Raw genomic sequence first — 20,186 nt, 5'->3', positions numbered from 1 at the left:
GAGTCCGATGTTTTTTAATGGATGGACCGGTATGATGAATAAAGAAAGTATATTTTAAATATCAAACGTGTGATTCACAATGCCGATTCGTTTATTCACATTTGAGTACTGCTTGTGGGTCGTCACTAGTTACTACAGCCACACAGTCATAATTATGGCTAAACCCAACCTATTTCTAAAAATGTATCTTCTTAAAATATGTTTTTAAACCTAACTCTAACCTTAGCCACACTGCTTACATTATGCCTAACCTTAAATGATGAAAAACATTGAACTTTTGTTTGCACGTAAATCATACTCCCGAGTGGCGCAGTGGTCTAAGGCACTGCATCTCAGTGCTTGCAGCGTCACTACAGACACCCCCTGGTTCGATTCCAGGCTATCACAACCGGCTATGATAGGGAGTCCCATAGTGCGGCGTACAATTGGCCCAGCGTCGTCCGGGTTTGGCCTGTGAATGCCGTCATTTTAAATCAGAATTTGTTCTTAACTGACTTGCCTAGTTAAATAAAGGTAAAATAAAATACAAATAAATACGCAGGGTCATGGATAGAAGGGATACAACTTTTGTCAAATTAACCTCAAAATAATTTTGCATTTTAGTTCACCCTAACCCTTTTCCTAACCTTATCCTAATGATCCTAACCTGCTACGTTAATTCTCCTAACCTACTGCATCAATTCTCCTAACCTGCGACGAAGTGTGAAATCACGTTAATTTGACAAAAACTGGATTCCTTCTAGCCATGACCCACACGCAATTACTATGCAAATTATTGATCTGTAAGTAGATTGCAATGTGGGCGGACTACAGTGCACGCGCAGAGCAGGAAACTAACCCGCGCGTCGCCCTACGTGTCGGTCTTTCTTTCTCAGTGTCACACGGTTTAGGTTGGGCCACGTGAAGACGTCAGTAATCTGTAGTTTTGTGAACCTTATTCTACGCATCCATTTAATCAAAACGCAACACAACCATGGTGAAATTAGCAAAGGTAAAAAACATTCAAATTCATAATGTCATTGATAATTTATTTTATTGACTCAATCGTGTGGTTTGTCAATTGCGTTTTTTCCCCATCCAAAATGAAGTTCCTGCATTGCGAATGACGATAACCCGACATGATAAAATGGCAGAGAAACACGCACGTGCTAGGCTTTAAATTGTACTAGCTACACAATATATTTGATTGTTATAGCTATCTCTGATACCAAACTCGTGTTTTATGACGTTAGTGTTAAATAATTAGCTGATGGAGATTAAGTAGTGACTACTTTTCTTCTCGACCCAGATACGATCCGCCATGTTTTCTCACTGCACTCTGTTCCTGCAGGTCGGCCCAAAATGGCCATACATGCACGTTCGTGAATCAATCATGGTCTTTCATACCCTGTCGGATGGCTTGTTAACTACCTAGTTAAATGGCTGTTGTTTATTAAATGTGTATGTAATGAAGTTGAGAATCTTTGTTTTACAGTAAGTTAGTACATTTCAGCTTAAAGCCAGTTTCACTTCTGAAACGCAATGTGCTGCTACACGTTTAGCTAATGCTAGCCTAGGAAAACATGTTTGAGGTTGTATTGGTCTGTTTTGTCGTGTAAATGTTCAAGATTACCAGCAAAATGCCTTTCAAACAGGGCATATTACTAGCCAACAACGTGGCGTCGACACAAGCCGATTTGGTATAATAGCAAACATGGTTAGCAAATTAACGTTAGCAGCTAGCTAGCGCTGTACTTTCGAGCTCCACGTGTGTTGTGAGCCTGCCCCCAAAAGCCACAGGAGGTGCATGCTCCAGAGTCGGGAAGTTACAAGCCAAGTCTAGCCAAGCGTTAATAAGTGGCATGTATAATAAATGGCCAAAAGTATGAGGACACCTGCTCGTGGAACATCTCATCCCAAAATCATGGGCATTAATATGGAGTTGGTTCCCCCTTTGCTGCTAGAACAGACTCCGCTCTTCTGGGAAGGCTTTCCGCTAGATGTTGGAACACTGTGGGGACTTGCTTCCATTCAGCCACAAGCACATTTGTGAGGTCGGGCACTGATGTTGGACGATTAGGCCTGGCTCGCAGTCGGTGTTGAAATTCATCCCAAAGGTGTCCAATGGGGTTGAGGTCAGGGCTCTGCAGGCCAGTCAAGTTCTTGCACACTGATCTCGACAAACCATTTCTGTATGTGCCTCTCTTTCTGCACAGGGGCAATGTCATGCTGAAACAGGAAAGGGCCTTCCCCAAACTGTTGCCACAAAGTTGGAAGCACAGATTCGTCTAGAATGTCATTTGAATGCTGTAGCATTAAGATTTCCCTTCTCTAGAACTAAGGGCCTAACGCGAACCATGAAAAACAGCGCCAGACTATTATTCCTCCTCCAACAAATGTTAGTTGTCAATGCATTGGGGCAGGTAGCGTTCTCCTGGCATCCGCCAAACCCAGATTCGTCCATCGGACTGCCAGATAAAGCGTGATTAATCACTCTAGAGAACGCGTTTCCACTGCTCCAATGGCGGTGAGCTTTACACCACTCAGCCGACGCTTGGCATTGCGCATGGTGATCTTAGGCTTGTTTGCGGCTGCTCGGCCATGGAAACCCATTTCATGAAGCTCCCGATGAACAGTTCTTGTGCTTTTGGGACTCTGTAATGGGTGTTGCAACCGAGTTTTGTGAGCTGACTTGTTGGAAAGGTGCCACGTTGAAATTCACTGAGCTCTTCAGTAAGGCCATTCTATTGAAAATGTTTGTCTATGGAGATTGCATGGTGGCATGCTCGATTTTTATACACCTGTCAGCAACGGGTGTGGCTGAAATAGCCGAATACACTCATTTGAAGGGCCATGTAGTGTATGTCCACCTACTTTTGGCCATGTAGTGTATATGCCATTTATGAATGGTTTTGCACATTTGCCCTAAATTGTCACTATTAAACAATCTGCAGGGTCAAACAACCGGATACATCTGGTTTTCAGGGGGAACAGGAAAGAGCTTGTGACAGGATTAGTGATTTTTGCGAACCAGATACTTTTGAGGAGATGGGGGAAATTCCATTGGAATTGTATTAAAGGTCCCAGTACAGTCATTCTGAAAAGTACTTTTTCACTCATGGGTAACTACCAGGAAGTTTGAAAAGACAGGCTGTGGGCGGGGAGCTTATATTCATGAGGTCGTCTCGACTGACAAGTTTTTTGAAACGCGTGTGTCAAGCAACTTGAATGCGGTGTTCCAGTTTTAAAATAATCTCAAGCAAATTTGAAGATACACAAAGCAACTCAACAGCATTGGAACTGCATCAATGATATCATTAAAAAATATATATATACGCCTCCTGTTTGCCATGTCTCTTGTAATGCAGTTCACAGCAGCACTGATGGATGTATTGACTTGACAACTGTGTCAGTTTTGAACGACCCCCCCCCCAGCTGACACCGATGACAGGGGAAACATAACTATCTTTGCCATAGATGAATAGGGTCAACTTTTCATTATATTTGCTGACACCCTACAGTCAAATTTTGGCACCAGTAAAGTAGCTTTATAAACCACACCACTCTGCAAATGCATCTTCTCTGATTTTGTTTACAATGAGGTGCTTATTTAAATTGGTATGAGAATATCATGTTACCATTGGTGATTTAAAATGAGTTAAGGGGATGTCATCTTGTCACCTTAATAATGAATCAAAGTGTTTGACATGGGGGAGGGGACTAGTAACTTTAAGATATAACTTTATCAATGTAGAAGCAAGTCAATTTTCATACTTTGATCTGATTTCTAGGGCTATCCCTGACAAAACAAATCTTGGTCGACCTAGTCTTCTGTTCTTTCGACCAATCGACTGGTCAACATTTCTAAATGTATTTGTCCATTCCAACTATATGTAGGCTACTGAGCTTGTCTGACGCTTTAAGCACACTGTGGATAAATAATTAAGACACATGACTCAAGGGAGTCGAACAGAGCAGACCCTATTAAAACGAGAGTATCAATTAACATGATTGTGGAAAATGTATTCTCCGTTTCTGACTAGACAGCTAGCACATGACAGTGTGGCTAAAATGCTGCTAGTGGTACAGTGCAGAAGAGAACCTCCCACGACTTTCCTTTTTCTTCTCTCGTCAGGACCAGAAGGAGAGCAACGCCGCTCAGGCCAAATAAATGTTAGGGTACTGGCTAACCTAGCTGGGAGAGTTAAGATTTTACCTAGCTAACTTCACGTGTCCATAGCAAGTCATTTTGCTTTCAGTTGTAGCTACTGAAACACATTTGACAATTGCTACCCAGTTGTAATTTTTATATACATAACTTACTCCTTTTTAATGTTGAACCTGCTTTTGTAATCTTCACAGGCAGCAAAGAAACAAGCTAACCCCAAGAAAAAGGCCCCACCGCCTCCAAAAGAGGTGGAAGAGGAATCCAGTGAAGAAGAAAGCGATGATGAGGTAAGACTGACTGACCACTACTGTGGTCAAGATAAAGGACACGTAAAAAAAACGGACTTGTTTTGTTAATATCCATTATTTTCCAGCCCCCACCAAAAGCAGTAGCCAAGAAGGCCGTTGCGCCAGCACCTAAAGCAGCTAAAAATGGCAAAGCAGCAAAAAAAGCAGAAAGTGAAGAGGAGGATGATGACTCTGGTAAGAACCTACTTTGACAGACCTACATTTTACATTTGCAAAACTTCGTAAAAAAAAAAATTTGTAGTTAATATTAATTTAAGGTCTCACTCAGCAGCATTAAACACTTCCCTTTTATTATTCAGTTTATTGAAATTGCATTATTTGTACAGCTATTTACGTACCATCAAAGATGGCAAATTTACTGAAGAAAAATTTAAAACACAACTATTTCAGCCACACCGGTTGCTGACAGGCCGCACACAAGCCTAAGATCACCAAGCGCAATGCCAAGTGTCGGCTGGAGTGGTGTAAAGCTCACCGCTATTGGACTCTGGAGCAGTGGAAACACGTTCTCTGGAGTGATGAATCACTCTTCACCATCTAGCAGTCCGACGGACAAATCTGGGTTTGGCGAATGCCAGGTCAACGCTACCAGCCCCAATGCATAGTGTCAACTGTAACGTTTGGTGGAGGAGGAATAATAGTCTGGGGCTGTGTTTTCATGGTTCAGGTTAGGCCCTTAGTTCTAGTGAAGGGAATCTTAACTATACAGCATACAATGACATTCTAGACGAGTCTGTGCTTCCAACTTTGTGGCAACAGGTTGGGGAAGGCCCTTTCCTGTTTCAGCATGACAATTCCCCCGTGCTCAAAGCGAGTTGCATACAGAAATGGTTTGTCGATCGGTGTGGAAGAACTTGACTGGCCTGCACAGAGCCCTGACCTCAACCCCATCGGACACCTTTGGGATGAATTGGAACGCCGACTGCGAACCAGGCCTAATTGCCCAAAATCAGTGCCCGACCTCACTATTGCGCTTGTGGCTGAATGGAAACAATTCTCTGCAGCAATGTTCCAACATCTAGTGGAAAGCCTTCCCAGAAGAGTGGAGGCTATTATAGCAGGAAAGGGGGAACCAATTCCATATTAATGCCCGTGATTTTGCAATGAGATGTTCTACAAGCGGGTGTCCACATACTTTCCTTACCTTACAAAAAATGTAGGGGCGTGGATCAGAAACAGTCAGGATCATGTGACTACCATTTGCCTCATGCAACATCTCCTTCGCGTAGAGTTGACCAGGCTGTTGATTTTGGCTTGTGGATATGTTGTCCCACTCCTCTTCAATGGCTGTGCGAAGTTGCTGGATTTTTACGGTAACTGGAATCTGCTGTTTTACCCGTCGATCCAGACCATCCCAAACATGTCAATGGGTGACATGTCTGAGTATGCAGGCCATGGAAGAACATGGACATTTTCAGCTTCCAGGAATTGTGTAGAGATCTTTGCAACATGGGGCCGTGCATTATGCTGAAACATGAGGTGATGGCGGAGGATAAATGGCACGGCAATGGGCCTCAGGATCTCGTCATGGTATCTTTTTTTCATTGAAATTGGCATCGATAAAATGCAATTGTGTTGGTTGTCCGTAGCCCATACCATAACCTCGCCGCCACCATGGGGCACTGTTCACAATGTTGACATCAGCAAACCGCTCGCCCACACGACGCTATACACGTGGTCTGCAGTTGAGGTAGGTTGGATGTACTGCCAAATTGTCTAAAACGAGTTTGGAGGTGGTTATGGTAGAGAAATGAACATTTATCTCTCTGGCAACAGCTCTAGTGGACATTCCTGCAGTCAGCATGCCAATTGAACACTCCCTCAACTTAAGACATCTGTCATTGTGTTGTGACAACTGCTCATTTTAGTGGCCTTTTATTGTCCCCAGCACAAGGTGCACCTGTGTAATGATCATGCTGTTTAATCAGCTTCTTGATATGCCTCACCTGTCAGGTGGATGGATTATCTTGGCAAAGAAGAAATGCTCACTAACAGGGATGTGTGCACAACATTTGAGAGAAATGAGCATTTTGTGCATATGGAAAATATCTGGTATCTTTCATTTCAGCTCATGAAAAATGGGACCAACACTACATGTTGCCTTTATATTTTTGTTCAGTGTATGATGTTCTGGTCAATGAAATTACCCTGATCCTTCTTACCATATCAGAAGAAGAGTCTGAGGAAGCCCCCCCACCCAAGAAGGCCCCAGCCAAAGCCACACCAGCTAAAAAAGCCCCAGCCAAGGCAGAGGAGTCTGACGACGATGATGATGGTATGTCAGCTTTTTAGTGGATACAACATGAATGTGACCGGACAATAAACAATGCATGGGGGTTGTGGACATATGTCTTTAATGGTTTGAAAGATGATAAATAGACCTGACTACTAGTAACCAGGATCCCCCTCCATTTCTTGGCACACCTGTAGTTGCTCAGTACTCATGTGTGATTGTACGGAGGTAGAACAAAGCCAGTGCTATGTCTTCGGTACCAGTGTGTGTTTATAGTCTGCTGGTCCTATCCTCAATCGCTGGCACACTTGAAAATACGCAATGGGGCCTCATCTTCAGGTAGGTTTACCAACTATACTGCAAACGTTCATGGTTGTTACTCTTTTGTCTGTAGATGATGAATCGGAGGAGGAGACCCCACCTCCCAAGAAGGCAGCTGCTAAGCCCTCCATGAAGGTCACCGCAGCCAAGGAGGAGTCTGATGAGGATGATGGGGATGGTAAGGATGGGGGCACACTGCCTATCGTAAGCATTGTGCGTAACATGATGACCAAACCGGCCACATTGCGTGCGTGAGTGTTGCAAAATGTACATGCGTGTTATTCAACCATTTAATCCAAACTGCTCGCGGGCATCTGCGTAATGGGCGTTAAAATAGAACTTGGTTCTATTTTAGACGTGCTGCAAATCCGCCTCTCCCGTCTACTCATTGAGTTTTATGAGCATATATCCACGTGGGTGATTTAACAGATGAACGAGGTCCACACGCCAGTCCAGTTGGTGGTGGTAATGCACCTAAAGGTTGGTTGCCAACCACCATATAACATCCACAGAAGAACGCTGAACGAGGAGTTTTCTTTGATTAAACTAAAAACGAACTTTCCTTTTTATCTGTGGATGAATTGAGTAGAGAACACATGATTTTGTATGCCTCTAAATGGTCAAAATGCTACAAAGTAAAACTAAACGGACCATATGCATTTCAGGTAAATTAACAACCCAATGTTTATCTCCCAGGACAAATTAGCGAGCAACAGCAAGCTAGCGAAATGTCCATTAACGTTTCTTGTGTATTTCGACCTGTCCCCAAATGAATATGGTTGTTTTTTGTTTTTAACCTGCGTGTCATGAAAGCGTCTGGTGGGGAAAGACAAAATCAACATGCAGACGCATGTGCGGAGCCAGTTTGGTCAGCATGTAAATCTTGTGTCGAAATAATGGGTGGCATGTAAAATCATGGTAGTACTTTAAATGTGGTACAGGCCGCGCTTGCAGATGGATATAGTGGTCAGCTGAGCATGCACTTGATCAACAAGGGACTTAAGTGACAAATACATTCAGTATTATTTGATCTGATGTACGCTATTGCTGGTCAGTAAATTACCTATAGTTATTGATACTCTGAGACTAAAGACATGTCATGCCTTCCAGACTCTGAAGAAGAGGAGATGGACACCACCACAGCAAAAGCAAAGAAAGCAGGCATGGTCAAGGCTAAGGAGGAGTCTGATGAAGAGGATGATTCCAGTGAGGAAGATGGTAAGTACAATTGTGACTACTGTCTACTATCTTTATACTTTCGTTTGTCATTTATTTGGCGAAAGGGTTGACTTGGGCATGGACTAATGGTGTGTTTTAAGACAACTCGTAACCTCCACGTTTTTTGCATATTGGTTGTTTCTGATGTGTACCAAGTGGGGAAACTGAGCTCATCTTTCAGCGTTTCCGAGTTGTCTTCAGTGCTGCATCAGGCTGCCATTTTGTCCTGTCATTGCAGCGTGAGGTTATTTCCCCTAGCCCATGCCTCAATATTTTGGTGTTTGTATATCAAAGGGGAAATGGCTTGGCCTTGCTTTTGGCTTTGGGATTGAAATGTATCAAGGCCATATTTTTATCAGGACCAGTTATGATGCAAAACATTTCTGACAGTGAGGTTTTCAAAGATGGTCAAGTACTGAACTGGTCTATACCGAAGAGCAATTGACCCCCTCACCGCTGTCATTTGGTAAAGGTTTCTGGGTCCTAAGCAGGCTGTTTTGTTCCACAGAGGCCCCAGCAACTCCTGCAAAGAGGAAGGCGGACAACAAAAACGAGACTCCACTTGCCAAAAAGGCCAAATCAGAAGGCGAAGGTAGGCCTCAAATCCCAGCTTGTGCAACACTAGTTCAAACACAGAACCACAGCACGCATGAACAAGGGACTTAATACTGACTCATTTGATGTCACCTTTATATTATCCTGTTAAAATACACTGTACAAAACATTAAGAACACCTGCTTTTTCCATGTTATAGACTATCCAGGTGAAAGCTATGAACCCTTATTGATGTCACTTGTTAAATCCACTTCAGTCAGTGTAGATGACTGGGAGGAGACGGGTTAAAGGATTAAGCCTTGAGACAATTGAGACATGGATTATGTACGTATGCCATTCAGAGGGTGAATGGGCAAGACAAAAATGTAAGTGCCTTTGAACGGGGTATGGTAGTAGGTGCCAGGCGCACCGGTTTGTGTCAAGAACTGCAACACTGCTGGGATTTTCACGCTCAACAGTTTCTTGTGTGTATCAAGAATGGTCCACCACCCAAAGGACATCCAGCCAATTTGAGACAACTGTGGGAAGCATGGGCCAGTATCCCTGTGGAACGCTTTCGACACCTTGAAGAGTCCATGCCCCGACGAATTGACTGTTCTGAGAGTAAAGGGGGTGGGGTGCAACTCAATTAGGAAGGTGTTCTTAATGTTTTGTACACTCAGTGTATGTTGTCATTGACAATTTCAAATGTTACATAATTTAGAAATGTTTTTAACCCCCCCCCCCCCCTCCCCCAGAAACATTTTGTCTATTTGTCGGCAACCTGAACTCAAACAAGGACTTTGATGAAATCAAAGACGCTTTGGCAGCTTTCTTCTCAAAGAAGAACCTTGAAGTTCAGGACGTGAGACTTGGTGCATCAAAGTAAGTGATGGTGGTCTCCTACGTTATGAGCCATTTTGGACTTCTGCTGGTCCTATCCTCAATCACTGGCAAACTTGAAAAAGACGAGGCAGCAATGCTGAATTTATGGGTTTTATATGCAGTCTTCTAATGGATACCTTTAACTTTCGCATCAGGAAATTTGGCTACGTAGACTTTTCCTCAGCACAGGACATGCAGACGGCCATGGAGTCATGCAATGGCAAGAAGTTCATGGGACAGGAGTTGAAACTGGACAAAGCCCGCAGCAAAGAGAACTCCCAGGAGGACAAGAAAGGTGAGGGCCTCCCTGCAGACAGTATTATTATAATGTACTATCACAACGTGCTCTTTGTAATTGTCGTAAGAATATACTTGCTCACTGTCTTGTATCGCGAAACAGATAGGGACGCACGGACATTGTTTGTGAAGAACCTGCCCTTTTCGGCCACGCAAGATGACCTGAGGGAAGTGTTTGCGGATGCCGTTGAAATCAGAATACCCCCAGGCCAGGACGGTTCCAACAGAGGGTGAGGACATGTTTCTTTCCTGGTTAGAATGTATTTGCGTATTGTATCTGTTTACCTCTGATTGGTAAAAAGAACCATGCTGCATTATTTCCCCCCTCACAGCATTGCTTACATCGAGTTCAAGACAGAGGCCATTGCAGAGAAGATGCTAACGGAGGCCCAAGGCGCCGACGTTCAGGGACGCTCCATCATGGTTGACTACACAGGTGACAAGAGCCAGAAAGGTGCAAGAACACCAGGTAAGAAGCACCGACTAGGTTGGCAATTTTATTTTGTCAATCCGGACCAGTCGTGATGCCAACTTTTCTTCCTGAAACACGGAAGATTTCAAAGATAGTCAAGTGCTGAACTACTGGTTGCTGCAAAAGCTACTTTCGTAGTGCTAATGCACCCCAACATCCGCGCTGACTACTTGTCTGCCTCTTTCTTTCCTCAGCCCAGGCAGCTGCTGAAAGCAAGACCCTCATTGTCAACAACCTGGCCTACAGCGTGACAGAAGACTCCCTCCAGAGCGCATTCGAGGGGGCAGTTTCCATCAGAGTACCACAGAACAACGGCAGACCCAAAGGGTTAGTGTGGGTGGGATTTCACATTGCACAGCTGCATCACCCTAATTTCTTAACAGATTAGTTTGGGGCTTATGGCAAACCGTGGTGCCTAGATCTCTATCGGATGTGACCTCATGGGTGGGTCAGACCGCATCCCCAGGGCTTCTCATGAGCTCCTTGTCCAATCAGTGGCGGCGTATAGATTTGCACGAAGTAGAGCCAAATCACAGGTTGAACAGGCACCTCCAAATGGGTGTTGCCCATGTCCGCTGTGAAACAATTCAACATTTACATTTTAGTCATTTAGCAGATTCTCTTATCCATAGCGACTTACAGTTAGTGCCTTCACCTTAAGATAGCTTTGTGGGACAACCACATACAGTGGGGAGAACAAGTATTTGATACACTGCCGATTTTGCATGTTTTCCTACTTACAAAGCATGTAGAGGTCTGTCATTTTTATCATAGGTACACTTCAACTGTGAGACGGAATCTAAAACAAAAATCCAGAAAATCACATTGTATGATTTTTAAGTAATTGATTTGCATTTTATTGCATGACATAAGTATTTGATCACCTACCAACCAGTAAGAATTCCGGCTCTCACAGACCTGTTAGTTTTTCTTTAAGAAGCCCTCCTGTTCTCCACTCATTACCTGTATTAACTGCACCTGTTTGAACTCGTTACCTGTATAAAAGACACCTGTCCACACACTCAATCAAACAGACTCCAACCTCTCCACAATGGCCAAGACCAGAGAGCTGTGTAAGGACATCAGGGATAAAATTGTAGACCTGCACAAGGCTGGGATGGGCTACAGGACAATAGGCAAGCAGCTTGGTGAGAAGGCAACAACTGTTGGCGCAATTATTAGAAAATGGAAGAAGTTCAAGATGACGGTCAATCACCCTCGGTCTGGGGCTCCATGCAAGATCTCACCTCGTGGGGCATCAATGATCATGAGGAAGTTGAGGGATCAGCCCAGAACTACACGGCAGGACCTGGTCAATGACCTGAAGAGAGCTTGCACCACAGTCTCAAAGAAAACCATTAGTAACACACTACGCCGTCATGGATTAAAATCCTGCAGCGCACGCAAGGTCCCCCTGCTCAAGCCAGCGCATGTCCAATCCCGTCTGAAGTTTGCCAATGACCATCTGGATGATCCAGAGGAGGAATGGGAGAAGGTCATGTGGTCTGATGAGACAAAAATATAGCTTTTTGGTCTAAATTCCACTCGCCGTGTTTGGAGGAAGAAGGATGAGTACAACCCCAAGAACACCATCCCAACCGTGAATCATGGAGGTGGAAACATCATTCTTTGGGCATGCTTTTCTGCAAAGGGGACAGGACGACTGCACCGTATTGAGGGGAGGATGGATGGGGCCATGTATCGCGAGATCTTGGCCAACAACCTCCTTCCCTCAGTAAGAGCATTGAAGATGGGTCGTGGCTGGGTCTTCCAGCAGGACAACGACCCGAAACACACAGCCAGGGCAACTAAGGAGTGGCTCCGTAAGAAGTATCTCAAGGTCCTGGAGTGGCCTAGCCAGTCTCCAGACCTGAACCCAATAGAAAATCTTTGGAGGGAGCTGAAAGTTCGTATTGCCCAGCGACAGCCCCGAAACCTGAAGGATCTGGAGAAGGTCTGTATGGAGGAGTGGGCCAAAATCCCTGCTGCAGTGTGTGCAAACCTGGTCAAGACCTACAGGAAACGTATGATCTCTATAATTGCAAACACAAGTTTCTGTACCAAATATTAAGTTCTGCTTTTCTGATGTATCAAATACTTATGTCATGCAATAAACTGCAAATTAATTACTTAAAAATCATACAATGTGACTTTCTGGATTTTTGTTTTAGATTCCATTTCTCACAGTTGAAGTGTACCTATGATAAACATTACAGACCTCTACATGCTTTGTAAGTAGGAAAACCTGCAAAATCGGCAGTGTATCAAATACTTGTTCTCCCCACTTTATGGGGAGAACATTTTTCCTCTACCGTGGCTATCAGTAGAGTAAGAGCTAGAAGGGAGGATCAAGTGCTGGGTACGTTTTTTGGGGGGGGGGGGTTGAGGTGAGATTGTCGAGGAGGATTATTTAAGATACTGTTTGAAGAGGTAGGCTTTCAGATGTTTTCGGAAGATGGGCAGGGACTCTGTTGTTCTAGCTTCAGGGGGATGCTGGCCCTTCCATTGGGGTGCCAGAACAGAGAAGAGCTTGGACTGGGCTGAGCGGGTGCTGCCCTCAAGGAGGGGTGGGTGGGCAAAGATACCTGAGGTGGCAGAACTGAGTGCTTGGGTTGAGGTGTAGGTTTTGAGCATAGCCTGAAGGTAGTTAGGGGCAGTTCCTCTTGCTGTTCTGTAGGTAAGCACCATGGTCTTGTAGTGGATGCGAGCTTTGACTGGAAGCCAGTGGAGTGTGTGTGGAGGAGCAGGGTGACATGAGAACTTGGAAAGGTTGAAAACCAGGCGTGCTGCATCGTTCTGGATAAGTTGCAGGGGTTTGATGGCACAAGTGGGGAGCCCAGCTAACAGCGAGTTTCAGTAGTCCACACAGCAGAAGACAAGTGCCTTGATTAGGACCTGCATCGCTTCCTGTGTGAGGTAGGGTCATACTCTACGGATGTTGTAGCGCATGAAGCTGCAGGAGCGGGTTACTGCGTTGTTTGCAGAGAACGACAGGGTGTTGTCCAGGATCACGCCAAGTTTCTTTGCACTCTGGGAGAGCGACACTGTGGAGTTGTCAACCGTGATGGAGAGGTCTTCGAGCAGGCAGGCCTTCCCCGGGAGGAAGAGCAGTTCAGTCTTGTCGAGTTTGAGCTTGAGGGGGTGGACTGACATCCAAGTTGAGATATCTGCCAGGCACGCAAATGCGTGTCGTCAGAAGGGGGGATAGGAGAGACCATGTGAGGATATGACGGAGCCGTGTGACTTGGTGTATAGAGAGAAGAGAGGGCCTAGAACCGAGCCCTAGGGGACACCAGTAGTGAGAGTATGTGGTGCCGACAGACCTCTCCACGTCACCTGGTAGGCCTTCCTCAATTTTCGCTCAGCTGCCCGCAGCCCTGTTCTGTAAGCTCGCAATGAGTCACTCAGCCACAGAGCAGGAGGGGAGGGCTGAGCCGGCCAGGAGGAAAGGGGACCGTGCAAGTCATAGGATGTGGAAAGGGAGGAGTAGGGTCGACGAGGCAGAATCAGGAGACAGGAGGGAGAAGGATTTAGGAAAAGAGAGATGATAGAAGAGAGTAGTGGGAGAGCGAAGATTGTGACTGCGCATGACCATCTGTGTAGGGGCTGAGTGGTTAGGGTTGGAGGAAAGGGAGACAGAAAGGGAAACCTAGGGGGGTTGCAGTGAGATTAGACGAGCAGCCTCTAGTAAAGATGAGGTCAAGCGTATTGCCTGCCTTGTGAGTTTGAGGGGATTGGGAAAGGGTGAGGTCAAAAGAGGCAAGGAGGGGAAAGAGTTGGAACGAAATGAATCGAAGGCAGACGTCGAGAGGTTGAACTCGCCAAGTACGAAGAGAGTTGAGGCGTCGTCAGGAAATGAGTTTTTAAAGGTGTCAAGCTCATTGAGGAACTCTCCAAGGGCACCTGGTGGGGGATTAGATGACAATGTTAAGCTTGAGTGGACAAGTGACAGCATAGAATTCAAATGAGGAGATGGACAGGTGAGCAAGGGAGAAAAGAGAATCTCCACTTGGAAGAAATGAGTAGACCTATGCCACCACCGCGACGACCAGATGCTGTCGGACTGAGAGAAAACATAGTCCGATGAAGAAAGAACAGCTGCAGTAGCAGTGTTATCTGGGGTGATCCATGTCTCCATCAGGGCCAAAAAGTCAAGGGACTGAAGGGCAGCATAGGCTGAGATTAACTCATCGTTCTTGACCGCAGATTGTCAATTCCTAACGATGCCTGAGACCTGGAATTCCACATGGGTTGTGTGCGTAGGGTACACTCAATTTAAAGGGTTGCAGCCAAGGGGTGGGGAGCATCTGTAAAGCCTACAGGGAGAGGTGTGAAAAGGTATAGAAAACAACACCGTTGACAAATCTACAATAGAGCAAAATGAGAATCTGTAAATAACTAGGTGAGATACTCAAGTGAGACATCAGTTAACATACCCTCCCCACCACCACCAAGTGTAAGTCTTGTTCCTAAAACTATTTGTCTATCACTTGTGCAGGTTTGCCTTTGTGGAGTTTGAGAGCACGGAGGCGGCTAAGGAGGCGCTGGACAACCTGAATGGCACAGAGATTGAGGGCAGGCAAATCCGGTTAGAGTACAGCCAGAACAGTGGAGGCAGAGACGCCGGAGGCAGAGGAGGATCCGGTAGGTTTCATTGCCTTAACTCAGCACACAAGTGATGGTGGTTAGATGCGAACCTTCTCCATTTTGTGCCGCAGTCTACAGTTGTAGACTGTTGTAAATAACAAAGCCAGTTGGTTTTTTTTGGCTCTCCTGTATGATTGTAACATTCATGATTTTCTTTTTCCAGGAGGTCCAACAAAAACACTGTTTGTCAGAGGGCTTTCTGAGGACACCACAGACCAATCACTCAGAGATGCATTCGAGGGCGCCACTGGAGCCAGAGTGGTCACAGACCGTGACACAGGCAATTCTAAATGGTAAAGGGTGTTGAAACCCTTCATACTACTGTCCTTTGACCTCTTCTCATGAGCTCCACCAAGTGGAGCCAAATCAGTCAAATGGGCACCTACCTTGACCTCAGTGGTAGTTTGCCCATGTCTGTTGTGAAACATAATGACTTGATAGTAGCAATATGCCTTTAGATGTTGCAAATACATTTTGCTTGTCTAAGGTACAGCATCACCATTTCATGTTCATAGGCTTTCTGCAGACATGCAATTCCATTTCCAAGTATCCTCTCTTAATTTATTTTCCTTTCCTGCTCTTCCAGCTTTGGCTTCGTCGACTTTGACAGTGAGAACGACTGCAAGGCGGCCAAAGAGGCCATGGTGGGCGGCGAGATTGATGGCAGCAGCGTCAACCTGGACTACGCCAAGCCCAAGGGCGACAGCGGTGGCTTCCGTGGGGGTCGGGGAGGCTTCGGCGGTGGCAGGGGAGGTCGCGGCGGTGGATTTGGCCGTGGCGGTGGTTTCGGCGGTGGCAGGGGAGGTCGCGGCGGTGGCTTCAGGGGGGGTAGAGGAGGTGACCGTGGAGGTGGACGTGGTGGGTTTAGAGGTGAGATTCAGTGTTTGGCTCATGCAAAGTAGTGTTGTGTAGCGTAGCCCCTGTTTGGACCAGATATGATACTTTTTACTGTGACGTAGGTCCTGTCTATAGTCAATAGAAGAAGCACTGGCAGCGATTTTTCATGCCTTAGTGACAAATTAATTTGCTGCATTCAAAGGATTTCCGAGGCAATATCAAAAATTTATTTTATTTTAATGCAAATATTCTCATCTGCGTTATTCCACCAGTGGTGTTTCCACCAAACTGACTTGTTGCAGATAAAAATCAGTGCGTGATAACGTGCACACAATGTACTTTTTCGCTTACATTTTCATATACCAAAATGAAAATGTAACTATCGATAGTTTGGTCACAAACTGTTGTGTTAAATAGCAAATGTGCATACTCTGTTCTTGGCACGTGCGCTCTAGCCAGCAGCTCGCAGAGACAGTGCATGTAGGCTGTGCGTGTATTGGGTAGGCTACATGATGAGATTATGGATAAGAGCGAGAATATTTTTTTATTTGTCAAACTGCAGTGAAGCATCAATTGTCACTATAATTAGACCCTCTATATTTATTTGAAAGGGGCATCAAGCTCATCGCTGTGCACTTCCACCACCCTGTGAAGTTCATAACTTATTTCATCTGTATGCTGCTTAACTGCATTGCCTCACAAGTTTAATGAATTATGATGGTTATTATATCATTATTTGCGCAATAACGCTGTTCCACCGCCATTTCTTACATAATACATTTTACCACAATGTCGAACACAGTCAGCATTTATAAAATTGTACCGACACTTTGTTTACATCACAGCGGTCTCTTTTATATACTGAACAAAAATATAAATGCAACATGCAACAATTTCAATGATTTTACCGAGTTACAGTTCATATAAGGAAATCAGTCAATTGGAATAAATCTAATCTATGGATTTCACATGACTGGGAATATGGATATGCATCTGTTGGTCACAGATACCTTAAAAGAAATGGGCCTCAGGATCTCGTCACGGTATTTTTGTGCATTCAAATTGCCATTGATAAAATGCATTTGTGTTCGTTGTCCGTAGCTTATGCCTGCCCATACCATAGCCCCACCGCCACCATCGGGCACTCTGGTCACAACATTGACATCAGCAAACCGCTCGACCACACGACGCCATACACATGCGCAACATTTGAGAAAATGAGCTTTTTGTGCAGATGGATAATTTCGGGGATATTTCTGTTCTTGAAACATGGGGACCAACACTTAAGATGTTGTTTTCCTTTTTTTTCTCCAGTGTGTGTGTACAGTGCCTTCAGAAAGTATTCACACTCCTTGACTTTTTCAACATTTTGTTACAGCCTGAATTTTAAATGGATTTCATTTTAGGGATTTCACCATGAGGCCAATGGTGACTTTAAAACAGCGTTAACTGGCTGTGATAGGAGAACTGAGGATGGATCAATAATATGCCATTTAGCAGACGCTTTTATCCAAAGCGACTTACAGTCATGCGTGCATACATATTATTTTTTGTTTATGGGTGGTCCCGGGGATCGAACCCACTACCTTGGCGTTACAAGCGCCGTGCTCTACCAGCGGAGCTACAGAGGACCACAACATTGTAGTTACTCCACAATACTAACCTAATTGACAGAGTGAAAAGGAGGCCTGTACAGAATAAAACTATTCCATAACATGCATCCTGTTTGCAACAAGGCACTAAAGTAATACTGCAAAAAATGTGGCAAAGCAAATTGACTTTTCGTCTTGAATACAAAGTGTTTTGTTTGGGGCAAATCCAATACAACACATTACTGAGTACCACTCCACATTTTCAAGCATAGTGGTGGCTGCATCATGTTATGGGTATGCTTGTAATCGTTAAGGACAGGAGTTATACAGGGTAGAAAACGTAATGGAGCGAAGCACAGGCAAAATCCTAGCGAGAACCTGGTTCAGTCTGCTTTCCACCAGACACTGAGATTAATTCACCTTTCAATAGGACATTAACCTAAAACACAAGGCCAAATATACACGAGTTGCTTACCAAGACCGTGAATGTTCCTGAGTGGCCAAGCTACATTTCTGACTTCAATCTGCTTGAACATGTATGGCAAGACCTGAACATGTTTTAAAAGAATGGGCAAATGTTGAACAATCCAGGTGTGGAACGCTCTTAGAGACTTACCCAGAAAGACACAGCTTTAATCGATGCCAAAGGTGGTTCCACGAAGTATTGACTCAGGGGAGTGAATACATTCCTAAAAACATGTTTTCACTTTGTCATTATGGGGTATTGTGTATAGATGGGTGAGACATTTTTTTAATCCATTTTGAATTTGGGCTTTAACACATTAATAAATAATAAGTCAAGGGGTATTAATACTTTCTGAAGGCACTATGTATGCGTGCGTGTGTCTGACTTTATTCGCATAAACTGTGTATGGGAATGTTGTTATTCACTGACTGAGCATGATTTATTTAATTTTTTCTAGGTGGAAGAGGTGGCGGATTCGGGGACAAGCCCCAGGGCAAGAAGATCAAGTTTGACGATTAAAATCCCGGTCTATTTTACTATTTTGAAAAGACTCCGTCTTATCACCATACCTATATGCTGGGAGAGCCTTTTGGACATTTCAGAAAGCTGCATTGATATAACTAATGGGTTCATTAGGCCCCCCCAATCACCAAAACGTATCTTCACCTCAGCTTGAGAGCTGCCTGTGAGTTTTGAAATGTCCCTACTGCCCACCTGCATTATCCATAAGTTTTAGTTTTTCCAAAGGAGGAAAATGGAATGTCTGGCAACCCTGTTTGCTGTGGGGAAGAAAAAAGAAGAAAAAAAACCTGTTGGTTCAGGTACATATTGTACATTCAACAATTTGTATTTCATTTGACCTTTTGTAAAAAGTGCTGTATCCTTATGTTTTATTTTGTTATTTTAGTTTGCTCTAGGTGCAAAACTTTGACCGTACATTTGCAAGGCATATTGTAATGGATGGAAAGATTAAATCAGAGCCGACGTCTGGTAAACTGGTGTACTGGCATGTTTTGGGTGGGGTACAGTCAATGTCTTACGAGTCAGAGGACTAGAGGCCTCAAAAGAATAACGTTTAAAAGTGTAACATATATTACATTTGTAGTGCAATGACTAATCTTGCCATTTTAAAATCTGTTTTCACAAATGTGATAATTGAATAAACTAAGTGATGTTTTTAAGTATTTTGTCCATTACTTTCATATAATAGACTGGCGTTTCCAAAGAATAATGGGACATTAATAAAGTCTCCACACTTTCAATGGCTGAAGAGAAGCCATTTGCTAAAGTGAGGCATGGATGAGATCCTACTGGGAGATAAGAGGGGAGGATTCTGTAATAATAATAATAATAATATGCCATTTAGCAGACGCTTTTATCCTAAGCGACTTACAGTCATGCGTGCATACATTTTTGTGTATGGGTGGTCCCGGGGATTGAACCCATTACCTTGGCGTTACAAGCGCCGTGCTCTACCAGCTGAGCTACAGAGGACCACTGTAACACCTATCTTGTGCAGCGTAACTTGCTTTCAACACGAGGTGGATAGTGTTTTTGCAGTGTGTTATTATATGTGGATATTTAGGCGTCTAGGAGCCTCACTGTCAGATACATTCCATGTCAAGAGATCAATTCAACACATTTCACCCAATTCCCATTAGGCTATCTGCAACTATATCAGTGCCATTAAGATGCTTTTGGGAAACTGGGCCCATATCTGCTGCTAGCCAATATGATAGAGAATTGTAAAACCTTGTACACTGTAAATAGTACTTAATTTTTCATAAATAAAATGTATAAAACTGCAGTGCCTTGCTATGTTTTCCACTTCATTATTCAAGGAACCTTTTCCTCTCACAGCCCCTGTCATCCTGTATACGGGTTGAAAATGGCAGATTGTCCTTGATAAGTGCGTAAATTGGAACGCAGTGGCTGTACAGTAACATGCTATGCCCAAGGTCAGAGCTCAGGTGCGCTGTATGTGTTTTGACAGACAGCTGTTCGACTTGAGCACCGCATATGACAAGATGCCCTCATTCCTCCTGCTAATTGGTATTTTGTGAGTGAGGAAAATGCTGTAAATCGAGGAGTCTGTTCTGAAAGATAAGACGTTGAAGATAAGTACCGCTTTGTCATACAAGCAAACCACACACCCATGAGTCAAATGTTCACTTCACATTTCCATATTTGAAAACTCATGTCGTTTACAGTATCAATTTCAAACTTTAC

General features: G+C 44.3%; 1 protein-coding gene across 1 annotated transcript; it reads left to right on the top strand.

Moving 5' to 3' along the window:
- The first annotated feature begins 860 nt into the window (after positions 1 to 860).
- On the top strand, positions 861 to 19,136 carry LOC311131531 (nucleolin-like). Its single transcript, XM_084164564.1, has 16 exons — positions 861 to 991; positions 4,342 to 4,434; positions 4,521 to 4,629; positions 6,626 to 6,730; positions 7,083 to 7,187; positions 8,120 to 8,227; positions 8,736 to 8,819; positions 9,520 to 9,646; positions 9,802 to 9,941; positions 10,047 to 10,173; positions 10,276 to 10,412; positions 10,610 to 10,742; positions 14,914 to 15,059; positions 15,226 to 15,355; positions 15,649 to 15,932; positions 18,415 to 19,136. The coding sequence occupies exons 1-16, from the start codon at positions 974 to 976 to the stop codon at positions 18,474 to 18,476; spliced, it is 1,908 nt and encodes a 635-aa protein (XP_084020690.1). The 5' UTR covers positions 861 to 973; the 3' UTR covers positions 18,477 to 19,136.
- The last annotated feature ends 1,050 nt before the right edge of the window (positions 19,137 to 20,186 follow it).

Source organism: Coregonus lavaretus (genome assembly GCF_964263955.1).
Source record: "Coregonus lavaretus genome assembly, chromosome: 6".
Taxonomy (NCBI): Eukaryota; Metazoa; Chordata; class Actinopteri; order Salmoniformes; family Salmonidae; genus Coregonus; species Coregonus lavaretus.
This window is presented reverse-complemented; position numbering and strand designations above follow the sequence as displayed.